The following is a 14,380-nucleotide window of genomic DNA, read 5'->3' as shown; positions in this document are numbered from 1 at the left end:
CATACCCTCCTCCAAGAGCAGACGGGCATAGGGGTACTTTATCCCCTGTTGCCTGGATTCAAAATATTTGCCATAAGCCTAAGATTTTGGCTTAAGCCATATTAATTTGGTCATTAGATTTGCCTTAACAGCTTTCAATGTATAGAAAATAACTACTTCGTCCCTGTAGCTCTTTTGAATTTTATATATAAAACAAAAGGGGAAATTGTGGGATTAAAAAGACCTTCCCCCAACTTTTTCTCCCCCAAAGATATTCCAAGCATTAGAGACTGTTTGGCAGTGCATGGTGAGAGGTCAGATGCTTAGATATTTTCCCTGAAGACATTTAGCCATCAGACTGCTGTCTGGTCCACTGTAGGGGGAAGTTCACACCTTACTGATAATTATTTCCATGGAGAGCCAAAGAATAGGTCAAACCTGCTCAGTGACATCCAGAGTTAGGCTGCCATCCTGAATCTAGGACCAACCCATCTTGTCCCATGTATACCCCCAATACCACCCCTTCCTATTGCGTGCTTACCCCTAGATCGTCCCCCTCCCATTACTGTAGTACCTATAGCACAACCCCTCCTGTGACATATATCTTTACCTGTAATTAGGGGTTTGCATGCTCACCAAAGATATATAAACCTTGGTTAGCAATAAATCGCTCTTTCTCCTGCCCTCTTGCCTCCCATCGCCACATGTACCACCAAGAGGAGCTAAGGTGAGCATGCTATCATGAGCAGTATCTGACTCCTTTATTTCACTCTCTCGTCTATTTCTCTTATTCTCTATGACTTTACTATAATCTTTATTTATTATCACTGTACAATTATGCCTGCCTGTGATGATTTGTTTGGGGCTGGTTCCCCTGACATCCTAGTAGTGTAGCAGTTTTAAGTTGGGCTGCAATCCACATGGTTGGCAGTTTGAAACTACCATCAGCTCTGTGAAAGAAAAACTGGACTTCCTACTCTCACAAACAGTTCTAGTTCTAGAAACCTACAGGGAGTCGCTATGTATCAGCATCAATTCGTTGACATTGAATTTAATCTTTTGGTTTAAACTGTCTTATCCAAGGTTATATATTTATTATAAATTAACTCAAAATGAGCCCTTTGATTTTACTTACTTGCCAGCAAGACCTCCCCCAGGAGGCAAATGTGGAATATTTTCTGCAGATAAGATACGCATGACGTGGGCAAGATCAGGCATTCCTTCATCACCAGTTTTCTCCATAATTTCTACAGGTGAAAAAAAAACCACAAAGCACCTAAATTACAGTGATAACCCAGTATCCACAAAAAAAAACACACAAAATTTGGCATGCATTAATCATACATTTTAAAATAAAACACTTGTACCATAATTACAAGAATAAAATAAATGCAGTGGATGGTTAAGAATAAGATAAAGGAGAACTGTGTACATTTTTATGGTGTAGTGGTTATGGGTTGAACTGCTAATAACACGGGCAGCAGTTTGAATCCACCAGCAAGAGTAAGACAAGGCTTTCTACTCCTGTAAGTTACACTCTTGGCTACCTACACGGGACGTTCTACCCTTTCCTCTAGGGTTGCTGAGTTGGAATCAACTCTACGGCAGTGAATTTGGTTTTAGTTTATGACAACAAACTAGTTATGTATCACAATAATGTATACGAGGGAAAATTAAGCTAAAGTTTAAAACAAACCAAAAGCAGAGTCCCTCTAGGATAGAGAGGAAGAAAAATGTGTAAACAAATCTCGAAACTATGACAGACCAGGCTTGTTGATCAGATAAAGACTAATGGAACTCCCAACACTATGGTACTTAATCACCCTTCAAATCTGAGACTGTTAATCATTTAAGATTTTAAAAAGGCAGCATCTACCCAAGGGCAAGCTTTAGAAGGTTAGGAAAGGAAGAGGAATAGAAACAGGAAACAAAAGTAGGAAGCGAGTGAAGAAATGGTGTAGTGAGCGGAGTGCAATGGATAAGTTGAAATAAAATGTATGTAAAACTGGTCTACTCTATAAAGCTTCACCTAGTTTGAAAAACAAAAGGCCATGCCCCAAAGAGTGCTCAAGATGCAAAATCTGTTTACCTTGTGTCACAAAGTCCTTAGTTTGTCCTCAAATTTTACCTTCTTTGGCCTGAATCTCCATTTGAGAGGCTCCGTTATAAAAGAAGTTCTTCCCTGCGCCTAGATCTTCCCATGTGCTCTTTCCACTTGGTGAGGGATACTTTACAAGCCAAACCAACCAACTCCTTTGTATGGTTAACTCCTAGTCATCCTTCAGGTTTCACCTTTAAATACCTCGTTCAAGGAATCTTTCTCTACTCTGACTCAGGTCTCGTGTAACTTGTTGCTATACATCCACTGTATACTATGTTTGCCATACATATCATAGATTGCAAATTTCATGAAAGCAGCAAAGTTATTCTCTATCTTATACTTTTATCTCTTTTTATGAATTTATAATCTATCTTACACTTGTTTCACAACCCCGGCACTATTGATTTTCTGGACCAAATACCTGTTACGGGGACTATACAATACATTGTAGGATGACGCAAAGCAGCATCGTCCTACTCACTAAATACCATACCTCTCAGTTGTGATAACAAATATGTATCCAATTTGCTGTTCCCTGAGCTTCAAAGAACAAAATTACTGCAGTCTAGCTCTTAACTGACCAATTTTCACAACTACTAGTGCTGTTCTAGTCCAGTTCACCATCATGCTCTATCATCGCTAACATAAGCTCCAATGAGATGACTTATGTTGTTTTTGCTGTGTCCTTCATGACACATAAGCTCAACAAACACTAAATAGAATACATACAGATGGCACTAAATAACTAATTTAAATACTATTGTCAGTATCGGATTTGGGTAGCCCAAAACACCAGAGTGCTTTTTACCTTAAAATCTAATGTCAGATTACACTACACAGTGTCAGGTCCTGGTAGACCTACAATGTTCTCAAAGAGCATTGTCTCATAAAGTTATAAGTTGAGAGCCAACTCGGATTGTTTTGTGGTGGCTGCTTTATCGTTGATTAATCTTGATGGAAAAATTACAAACAAGCATTTTTCACAGGACCCAGAAGATCACTACACTGCATATTTGTCATTTCTGCTATATGACCAGGGGTTGCAGGGTACCTTTATAAGTTTATGGGAAAATCCCATTAATTTTAATTCTAAATTTGACTCAAAAATGTGACTCCAATAAACCAAATTCAAGAAACCCAGCAGCCTAATGCAAACCCACTATATATATATATAAGTTTTATCTTTCCAACTTTTCTCTTACAAAGGTACTTTTTTCCCTCAATTCGAAGTTATATGTTGACCTATGTTATCTCCTAACGATTCGATGACTTATTTTATACAGCTAAACACATTTGACTAATGCCAATTAGGATTATAATAAAATCCAAATTCACTGCCACAGAGTCTATTCTGGTCCACAGCAACCAGACAAAACCTCTTACACCAGTGGTACTCAATTTTCCTCATGCTGCGACCCTTTAATACAGTTCCTTATGTTGTGGTGAATTATTTTCATTGCTACTTCAGAACTGTCATTTTGCTACTGTTATGAATTGAGAGACCCCTGTGAAACGGTCATTCGACCACCAAAGGGGTCACGACCCACAGGTTGAAAACTGCGATCTTACACCCAGACCAGAAAGCTGTTTAACACCAAAGACAGACACACAGGGGGTGGGAAAAAAACTTAGCAGGAGGGTGGAAAGCCCAAGGAGAGGTAGTTACTTTCAGCTTATTGGCCCAGAGGAAGAGCGAGAGCTGGATGCCTTTATACAAGAAGTTTGTCTGCGCCTAAAAAGCTGTAGCACTTGGCCATACAGGCCAGGGGCATAAGTGGGTCCGGTGTAACACTCTTGGCCTTTTCCGGCCCTATGTGGTAGGAGCTACATGGGCTCCAGAGTTTGCTGACATGTGAGAGAACTATGAGGGCCTGGCAGCCCAGAGGGGCCCAACAGCACAGGCTGTGCCAGTCCTGTGCAGAAGTCTTCCTGACAATAAGGCACGGCCCAGCAGCAAGGCAGAACCCTTAGGAGCTGTGTGGGCACCCAGATAGCACAATGGTAGTCAGAGGCAGCAGTGACCTAAGATAATGTCTGACCTAACCGCAGTGCACTGATCTAGTAGCATACAAATCAGACAGGTAAGTAATTTTGGGAAAGGGAAAAGCCATTCTCCTTTGAGAACCCGTTGTTCTTGTTTATTGTTTGCTTTCTAGAAATAATAATGGTTTTCACTTTGCCAGCTCTCTTAAATGTCTCATGTATCCAGCTCAATCACAAAGGACTATAGCACACCCCTAGAATGATTGATGTGAATTGGTGTACATGCTCATTCCTAGCAGCCTTATTGGTCTGGAAGTTTGAGACACATCCTGGTCACATATATACCTAGTACCTCAATCCTAATTGCAAGTGTTATTCTGTACTAAACTTAAAGAAACCAGGGCTCCCTGGAGAAATGGCTGATTAAAGGACTGGAACAAGGAGCATTTTTATAAAATGAACCTCTGGAATATTCATTATATCAAAAAGTAATAAATTGCCCAAAAGACACAGGGACAAGCCACAAAGACTAGCATAAACTCACATTGACCAGATTATGAGAAAAATTCCATGAAATAAATAACAGATAATGAGTATAATAGGATTATATGAGCCTGTATTCATATAATGGGCAGATGAGAACAACCCCCCGCCTCCAAACCCTTTTATTCGGAGCTCTTACAGATAATATACCATTCCATAGTTCAATCAGAACTTTTTCTTATAGTAAAGTGCCAATTAGTAACTATAGAACAAATAACTGAATTAGAAAATCGTATTATTACACCAGTAGTAACTGATTCAAGTTAACATCATCAATGGATACTAAACTGGTCGGTGAAAATTAAGATTGCATGTGCAAAAGTTTACTAATATAATCTCAAAGTTTCTATGACATAATTACAGCACACGAATTAACTTTTAAATGGAAGAACCTGAAAGCAGCATTTCAAACCAAATGGTAAAAGTTAACATTACCATTAATGGCACAAGTAAATATTGTATGCCTTCTGTAGTATTCTTGTCAATGTATAACCTGAATTAAGAGGCAACATCAGTCAACCCAAATGGAGGGACACTTCCACAAAATGAGTTGTGTATTTTACAAGTGTCAAAGCCAGTGAATATAACAAAAGACCATGGAACTAATTGCAAATAGAAGTAGACTAAAGAAATCTACGGAACCCTGGTGGTACCATGGATTAAATACTAGGCTATTAACCACTGGGTCTGCGGTTCAAACCCAAAACGAGAGAGGCTAACTGCTCTTCTAGAGAGCATAGGAGCAATTTAACCTCTACCCTTGTCGATGGCGAAGCTTCGGAAACATGTCAACAGTGAGAGTTAAATCTTTTCTGTTTTGTTTAGAGAGGCTTAACAGTTAAACGCAGGACAGGATCCTGGCCCACGAATTAGATGGTAATACTTTAACAATGCTAATGCCCTAATCTGGAGCATGCTGGTGTTATGTGGGAGACAGTACACCTTTGCATTAAGAGGCAAAGTAGTATCATCCCTGCAATGTACTCTAATTGGCTCCAGACAAAACCATGAATACAGTAATATGATGTATGTGCATGTGATAGAAAGCGCAGCGAGAGGTCAAATGAGAGAAATCTATGAAGGCTATAGGAAAAGGACACATGCACACAGAAGCACCTTACAGCACTTCTGCAACTTCCTTGCTAAATTTGAAACTATTGCAGTAAGCTTTTGTTCTGTTTTGTTTTTTTAAGTAAAAACCATAATCTTTGGTAACACCAATGCTAACTCATCAGTAAGTTGGGGGGATGGGGACAATGAATTCCAACAATTCACTTGGGAAAGGAGAAGTAATAGCTATAACAATACAGCACTTAGCATTTATGAATCTGTAGCAATCCAAGGAGTCTTGGTGATGCAGTGTTTAAATGCTCAGTTGCTAATCAAAAGGTCGGCAGTTTGAATGAACTGGCTGCTCTCCTGGAGGAAGCCATGGCAATATGCTTCCTTAAAGATTTACAGCCTTGAAAATCTGATGCGGATGTTCTATTCTGTACTACTAGGTTTCTGAATGGGAACTGACTCGAGCAATGAATTTGGGTTTAGGATTTTGTTTTGGGGGAAGCTAGCTCTACTAGAATCTTTACTTGTCTACTAGGAATCAGGTAAAGAAAGCAAAACTGGAAAAAGAAAAAAAAAAAACCTAACTCTAACAGACTATTTTCAAATTGTTTCTTTTTATTGGTTTAATCAGTATGTGTCTTCTCCCTGTTGATAAATCCTCAAACTTTGATCCAAGCTATGATATTTTATTTTAGGCAGATAGAAAGTTGGTTTTTAAGGTTTCATATTGGAATACTTGATTGATAAACAAGGAAGAATGCTTGTCTTTACTTCTATATAAAAAGGCACCCTTCTTACCTTCAACCCTTGATTCCAGGTGCTTATCCAACTCTGAATCTTTTTTCATTGCTTCATCTGAGACCTTAGGGGCATTTGGAAAGCAAACTAGCACAATACTCATGTTATCTCGACTCCCCTGTTAAAGAAGGAAAGTGATGTTATATTCTATATTCTACTATGATTCACTTTTAAACGGTTAATTGCCTTAAGGAATTATGGTTAAATCATCCAAAATGTACACAATGAGCACATTAATTTTTATTTCAATTTTAAGTACAACCTGAAGAACAAAAAAATCTCTGGGTATGAACAGATCTGTATTTTTGGATGTTGGATTCCATGTTAACTATTCTTCATACCCATCACACATTCTGAAGTCTGAGACTTGAAGATAGTTCTCTATATCCTTTGTCCCACGCATACACTTCCACCTAAACTTTATTTCCCACTCAAAATCTTATTCTCATATTCACAATGTGGTTAAAGCCCAACATGCATCTTCCTAAATAGATGTACACATTTTTTCTGCCTAATTAATTTGTATCAAACAAAGCAATGCCATTATAACTTTACTGAATCTAAAATCTAAAAATGTAGCTCAGCATGATACTCAAGCACGATTGTTCTGAGTATATATTCAGCACCAAACTGAGTAAGGTGCAATGTAACTTCTGTTACATTGACAATAGTCAGATGTGATAGCTTTTAAAGAAAAAGACCTCAGATTGTCTTATTATTGTAAAGCAAGAATTACAAATACTTCTTTCCTACCATGAAACTATAAGCATCAATGGGTGGGAGGAAGTTTACTTTTTCTATAGGTCTATATTCCTTTAAATTTATAAGAACAGAGATTTCCTAATCCAACGCTTCTTTTTCCTTTTGGTTTAGTGCCTCCAAAAATGGTGTCAATGAAGGGGACTTTTTTTTTTTTTGGATAGTGGAGTTTGCCAACCCCAAGTGAAAGAAACCAAATGGGCTTGCCCACCCATTTCAGCCATAATCTAGAAAGTATTGCTTGGTTCAGGCGTGCCAATTTGGCGGAACCCACATTAAAACAATCCAGCATACAACTAAAAGGACAGGAAGGCCTTGGAGAGCTTCTGCCGTCATCTTCCTAACTCAATGAAGCGAAGTTCAAAAACAGAAGAGGAGGTTGAGTCTAAGAAAGCTTCAAAAGAAAGCAAGCAAGCAAGCTTCAAAAGAAATTACTCTCTCCGTGGACTCTAGTGCTTTATTAGGAAGAGCAGGTTCTCAATGGTCAGAACACCCAGGATTTGCAAGCTGGCCCTTAGTGATTTTATGAACTGCCTCTCCCTAACCCTCAAATGTCTGTAACTGTTTCAGATTAAAACTACTGTATTTAGTTGAACCAGAAAAGGAAAAAAAAAATCAATTCCCGAGAAATCATGCCTTTACTATATAAGTTAGGGTCAAACAAAACATCTAAAGTGTGCCATGGAGCTTATTCAAGAAGCAAGCATCCCGATAATACTATGATTCTGTTTTTAACAAGTTTGTGAATTCACAGAATTTTAAGAAATCTGTTTTTCACTAACCATATTCTATTTGTTAACAATAGCATCAATGCTCTAACAATAATTAACCTACACTTCTCTATACATAATACACCATTATATTTTATAAACTACAAAGTATATATCACACATAATGGAAAGCAAAGGATAGTTTTAGGAAGTTTACATGAACCCAAAGTTTAATCTAAAGGAAATAATTCACATCAACAGCTGAGCTATGTGTGATTCCAATAATGCTATTTTATGTAACGATGACTTTCTAAAAACACAAAATACGAGTAGTGTTTTGAAAACTCTTCCCCTTTTATGCCTATTGTTTCCAGAAACAAAGCAACCAGGAGCATACACTTTTCATTAGGTTCAAGGGATTAAATAACATGTTCAAAAGGTAAAACAGAACGACATCTTGGACAAAATACTTTGTCAAATATTTAAAGACTATACTTTTTGTACCTTTGTAATTCTGACACCAGTATAGTGTTGACACCATCATCACATGCGGGAATTAGAAAATGTACAGGGTGACAGTGGCCAGTGCCACTGAATCAAGCCTTATTAGCATAGAATGCAGCATCTGTAAGGGGCCGAGAGTCTATTCCTCTAACTACCAGGGTTAAGAGACAAACACATTACCTAGAAGGCACTGTGATTTATCAAAGGGATAATCAAAATGGATAAAAGACTAAAGTTTCAACTATCCATGAAAAGGTCTAAGTGCTTCCTATATTTCATTTATACAATTGTATCTGTTTCATGGGCACCTTCAACAGAACTAAATTTACTGGAGTCTGTAAATTAGCTATTCCTCAAGTACTCACAAAGGGATTTACTCCTCCAAAAATGCCATGAGGATCTTATTATCCCTCTTTTGTAAATAAGACATCAAAGCTTTGCCCAAATTCATACTAACTACCATACCAGAAGTTAAAACCCAGCTTCCACCATTTCCCCGAAAATAAGAAGGTGTCTTATATTAATTTTTGCTCCCAAAGTTACACTAGGTCTTATTTTCAGGGGATGTCTTACTTTTCCATGAAGAATAAGGTACACAATTATTGTTTATTGTTTTATTAAAAGAGACCTCGCACTTCCTGTCTGCTCTGGCTGCATTGTGGCCAACAGTGAGCTGTGCAGCAGCACCCACCACTATGGTCCAGAGTTACAGTAGCTTCGGGGGGGCCTTGTTTTCAGAGGGATGCCTTATATTTCAGCAAGAGGCAAAACTGTAAGTAGGTCTTATTTTGGGGGGATGTCTTACTTTCGGGGAAACAGGGTAACTGTAAAGCTTATGTTCTTAACACAATATTCATGGTCCAGAGTGTACCGTAAGTATACTCACAGGGGCTTGGTGGGATATTTTCAATGAGGGACACAACACAGAGATATTCAACATCTGTGGGCAAGCCACAAATTTGCTCAAGGAGGCTCACAGTTTCAACATTAAATAATGCTGCATTCCTCTTAATTTTATGTAACTTTGCCAAACCAGGCTACAAGGTTGCTGTATTAAAAAGCAAGTTTCCACAAAAATTACTGTGATAGGAAATGAAAGTAGAGATAACCAATAACTGGTTTCTTTAAAAGGAAAAGATGTTAATGGACTTTCTCTTCAATGTGTATTTATTATTTTGTTGGGTATATACTCACTGAGTTGTTTGGATCTAGTACTTAGTATATGTGTCAGGTAGCAGGATAGGGATGAAAGGGGTTGTCCCTCCCATGCCTGCACAAGGCCCCCTAATAGTTTTGGAAAAGAATCAGGCGAGCCTTAGCCACCCATGAAGACCTTAACTGAGCATGCTCTAATTCAGCGGCCCCGACCCAGCCAGGTGGGCTTATTCAGCCACTGGGGTCAACCAATACCTTCGACCACGCCTCCCCAGCCAGAGGTTTAAATACCTCAGCGGCCAGTTATGCAGCCCCTCTGCCTTCACCCCTTGACCCTGCTCCCGCGCCCACTCAGCAGTCACACGAGGTGGCCCAGGCGTGACTTACACACAGTTTGGCACGCTTCAAAACAGTGAGTACTCTTTTGAGACTGTAAAACCTGTAACTTCTATCCTTTATAAAAACCCACTTGGATCACAAACCAGGCTTTGGTGTGACTTCTTTCTCATGCGAAGCCAAGAACTGAGATAATACCTACCAGAGAAACCTAAACTATGGAGCCATGCTAATTTTGGTCAAGGGGTGCCATGAAAAAAACTGAAAAACTAAAGGCATGACGAAAACCCAGAGAATGTGAGCAACTGCATCCACGGACACTGCCTGTACATGCACTTTGCTAATCAGTCCTGCTCCTGCACACCCCAAAAATCCCCCAACACCCCCACTCTATGTGTACTTTCCCTTTACTTAAGACTGCATCGTTAAAAGTCACAATGGGTAGAACCAAACATTTATTTTAAGGGAGTATATGTATTATCCACATTGTACCAATAATCTGAATGGCTAAGAATGGTAATACTTTATGAGAAATCAATTTCTCTCCGTTTTATCAATTTTTTTATTAGATCATGTTCTGAAATGATACATATACTGAATTGTATTAAATTGAAATCAGTATTTTAAAGAATTTAAAGAAAGATCGACTTGATTTATATTGTGAGAAAAGTGAAACTGCAAAGAAACATGAGAGAATTACCAATTTCTATGTCAAGTGAAGAGAAAAGTCTTAAGAAAGCCCTATTTTTATGCTTGTATTTGCTGAATAAACATGGGGAAACATTTGAAGTTTGCAGCGCATACTGTTAACAGTGATTTCCTCAAGGGGATGAGACTGGAAATGAGAAACAAAGATTAACAACTTTACTTTGAATATTTTTGTATTTGTTACCAAAGAGAGTATTAATGTTTCCCTTGTGGATGGAGTAAGAAAAATAAAATATTCTTAACATATATAAAAGTATTATCTGTGGAAGTATTATCTTAAGCCTGTCTCTTAATGTCAAACACCCTCTATTTCCTTACTTGCATATTAATAGTTTTCATTTTCTTCACTTCAAAAAAGTTATTGTTAGGCTTGGGAAAATGTGAGTGTGATTTATAAACGATGAAGGACTATGCAAACATCAGTTACATACTCAATAAAATCTTAAATGAGATGACATTAAACACCAGGAACTGGCTGCTTTCTTAGGGACCATTCTCCTAGAGTGAACTACCTAATGTAAACGGGATAACACCTGACCAGGTCCTTCATACTTAAAATTTAAGATAGTGAAACTGCATTCCTAAAATGTGATTCTGACTAAGAATAATGATGCTAACTACATCTCACATGGTTGTTGTGAGAGGAACACGAGCTAAAATATGTGAACTACTCCAAACAGTCTCTGGGCTCAAAAAATCCACTGCCACAGAGTTGACTCTGCTTCATTAGTGACCCTTGATGGCAGAACTGGCCTTTGGTTTCCAAGCCTGTAAATCTTTTGGGGAGCAGACTGACTCATCTACAGCAAATGTTAAGTACAAATCTGACCATTGACCTTGTGGTGAGCAGCCCAAAACTTAACCAATGACATAACCACATGCCTCACAGAAAACACTGATTTATCAATATTGAGATGAGGAGCCATGGTGGAGTGGTGGTTACTATTTGGGGTGTGATCTAAAGTCAGCAGTTCAAAACTAACAGCCTCGCTATAGAGGAGAAAAGACTAATCACTTGCTATTCCCATAAAGATTTACAGTCTCGGCCACTCACAGGGGCAGTCCTGCCTTGTCCTAGCTTAGGAGTCATAACGGTTCTCAACCTGTGGGTCGTGAGCCCTTTGGGTGTCCAATGACCCTTCCCCAGGGGTCGGTAACCCGATCCATAACAGTAGCAAAATTATAGTTATGAAGTAGCAACGAAAATAATTTTATGGTTGGGGGGGGTCACCACCACATGAGGAATTGTATTAAAGGGTTGTGGCATTAGGAAGGTTGAGAACCACTGGGTCAGCACCAACTTGATGGCAGTGAGTTTGATTTTTTGGTATTAATGATGCTGATCAAAACCTATTATGATTTCACAGACTGAAAGATTAAAGTGCTTGTAAACTGTTATGGCTGACAGGTGTTAGAAATATTAAGATGTCACTTAAATCTCATCAGAAAACATCTACTTAATGACTGGCTTTTCTGTTTCTTAGAACAGTGAAACATCTTCTGAGCAAGTGTTATATGTCAAGTAGTGGGCTAAATGCTTAATATGGATTTTTATATTTGTATTCAATTTTTTAGACTGAATAAAATTGATACTGCTTCAAATATTGTTTGTATACTACTATTCTTTAATCAGACCATGTAAGTAAACTGAAATGACAAAATAGCATTTTAAGAAGCCAGAAAGGTTTCATTCCATAACTTTCAATGGTTGAAAAGATTCTGAACAGTCTGATATGTGTCTAGACAAACTCGCTAAGCTTCTCAAAACTAGCGTTTGAAAACAGCTTTGTCGAGGAGAAAGAACTGTGCTTATCCACTTCCACTAAAATGGAATGAGCCACCTGCCTGACTCTTGTATCTGTTACTCTTTATTTCTCATTTCAGAGCTGTCCGGACTCTATCTAAACATCTTTTAACACCTTCAACAGTGAATATTTATCACTAGAATCATTGAAATACCACTCAGGGAAGTGTTGTCAAATTTCCTAAAAACTTGTCTATTTTACAAGCTGCTTTCCAGACTCTCAATTCCAGATCTAAGAGCCTTTGGCTATTCCCTCAAACGGTTAGCCCCAACTCATGGCAACCAGCCGAAAGGGTGTCAAGTCCCTTGTCTTCTCCACGTGGATCTGGCTGTGGTGGGGTGCATAGGGTTTTCTCTGGTTCATTTTCTGGAGGAGGAAAAGCCAGACGTTTCTTCCAGTCTGTATAAGTATGGGAGGTCTGTGGAGACATGTTTTTAACTTCATAACAAAATGCAACCCTTCAGTGACAGACAGGCGATGGCTGTACAGTACATGAAATACATCAGGCACGAATTGAACAGAGTCTACACCTGGCTACTTAAAGGTTTGCCGTTGTTGTTTTTAACTTCTGACCCCTTGTGCCTGAGAAATTTGCAGCATGGGCAAAGCACTGTCGCAAACACGTGACTCATTATGCATCTGATTTGGAATGAATCACTTTCAGGAAGCTTTTATTGTTGCCAAGATTTTCAAGACTTCACATCCCACTTCAAGACACCCACAACTAAGAAGCCTTGGTCTACAACACAAGGCAGGCATGAACTGTACCAATGAATCACTAATGCCTGCATTCCTCAAAATCACCGTCATTAATCCAACAGACAAATACAGCCACAGAAAATTATGTATTAGTACTTATAGGCATGGAGATCTCACCACAAATATTGCTGGGTGAAAAAATGTAGCTGCAGAATAGCAAGTGTAGCGCTGACAAAACGACACACACTTAGAGGCAGATAAAAGACTGGAAGGATATACCCCAAGCAGTGAAAGCTGACTTGAGTGGGTAGCATAATTTTCTGATTTTTTCCCAATTACATTTTCTCCCTCATGTGATAACTATGATGAAAGAGAAAATTCTGCTTTCATTTGTTAGTCTAACAATAAACAAATAAATAGCCTGCTTTCATTTCCAAAAGCTACCAGTCAGAATTATTCCATCTAGAGTCCAAGGAGAAAGACATTTCAATACCACTAAATGATTAGTCAGTTGACAATCATCAGTATAGTACTTCTGTACCTGTACTTAATGCATCCTGGAGTAAAAAGGATATGGCACTCTTAAAAGTCAATTAATGATATGTATCAGAGGAGCTAAAGGTATTTTCATTTAAGTCTTTCCGGGGGAAAAAGCTGCCCACTGGTAGTATTAGTCCTTAAAAAAACTGTCTCTTTCCAGTATATATAGTACAAACATCATCAAAACCAGAGTATCTGCATAGACCCAGGGATCCTTCAAGAGAACTTTTTTGGCTATGCCTGATGGGGAAATGGCCACCTGCCTGATGGAAAAACAGAATGATTCTCCATCTAGAACAAATAAATAAATAGGTGAGACTCTTGTCTCACTTAGTAAAGTATCAGTTTTTCCTTGCTATTTTTCAACTAGAGCCGTAAAAATGCAGCCATAAAATATTCTTTATTGAACAGAGGACAAGGTCTACATGTGGCCTCCTCCCTGGGGGACGGACAGCGGAGATGTGGGTGAGAGAGACGTGGTGAGATATGATAAAATAATAATTATAAATTATCGGGGGCTCGGGGGTAGCAGGGAGGGAGGGGGAAAAATGGGCTGACACCAGGGGCTCAAGTAGAAAGTGGGTGTCATAAGAATGATGAAGTCAACATATGTACTAAAGTGCTGGACACAGATGATGTATGTACAGATTGTGATGAGTTGTATGAGCCCCTAATAAAATGATTATTTTTTTAAAAAT

General features: G+C 38.6%; 1 protein-coding gene across 3 annotated transcripts in view; it reads right to left on the bottom strand.

Annotated features, from left to right (window-relative positions):
• Positions 1–14,380, bottom strand: part of PPM1B (protein phosphatase, Mg2+/Mn2+ dependent 1B) — a 64,151-nt gene that overhangs the window by 17,184 nt on the left and 32,587 nt on the right. For all 3 annotated transcript variants that reach the window (XM_004699766.2, XM_004699765.3, XM_045285853.1), the window contains exons 3-4: positions 6,467–6,584; positions 1,115–1,226 (exon numbers count right to left, since the gene is read on the bottom strand). In XM_004699766.2, the coding sequence (XP_004699823.1) occupies positions 1,115–1,226; positions 6,467–6,584 (230 nt within the window). The remainder of the gene's footprint in view (positions 1–1,114; positions 1,227–6,466; positions 6,585–14,380) is intronic.

The sequence above is a fragment of the Echinops telfairi genome, unplaced genomic scaffold, assembly GCF_000313985.2.
Source record: "Echinops telfairi isolate 266 unplaced genomic scaffold, ASM31398v2 ScPeMD7_7475;HRSCAF=8513, whole genome shotgun sequence".
NCBI lineage: Eukaryota > Metazoa > Chordata > Mammalia > Afrosoricida > Tenrecidae > Echinops > Echinops telfairi.
The sequence above is the reverse complement of the archived record's forward strand: the minus strand, read 5'-3'. Positions and strand labels throughout refer to the sequence as shown.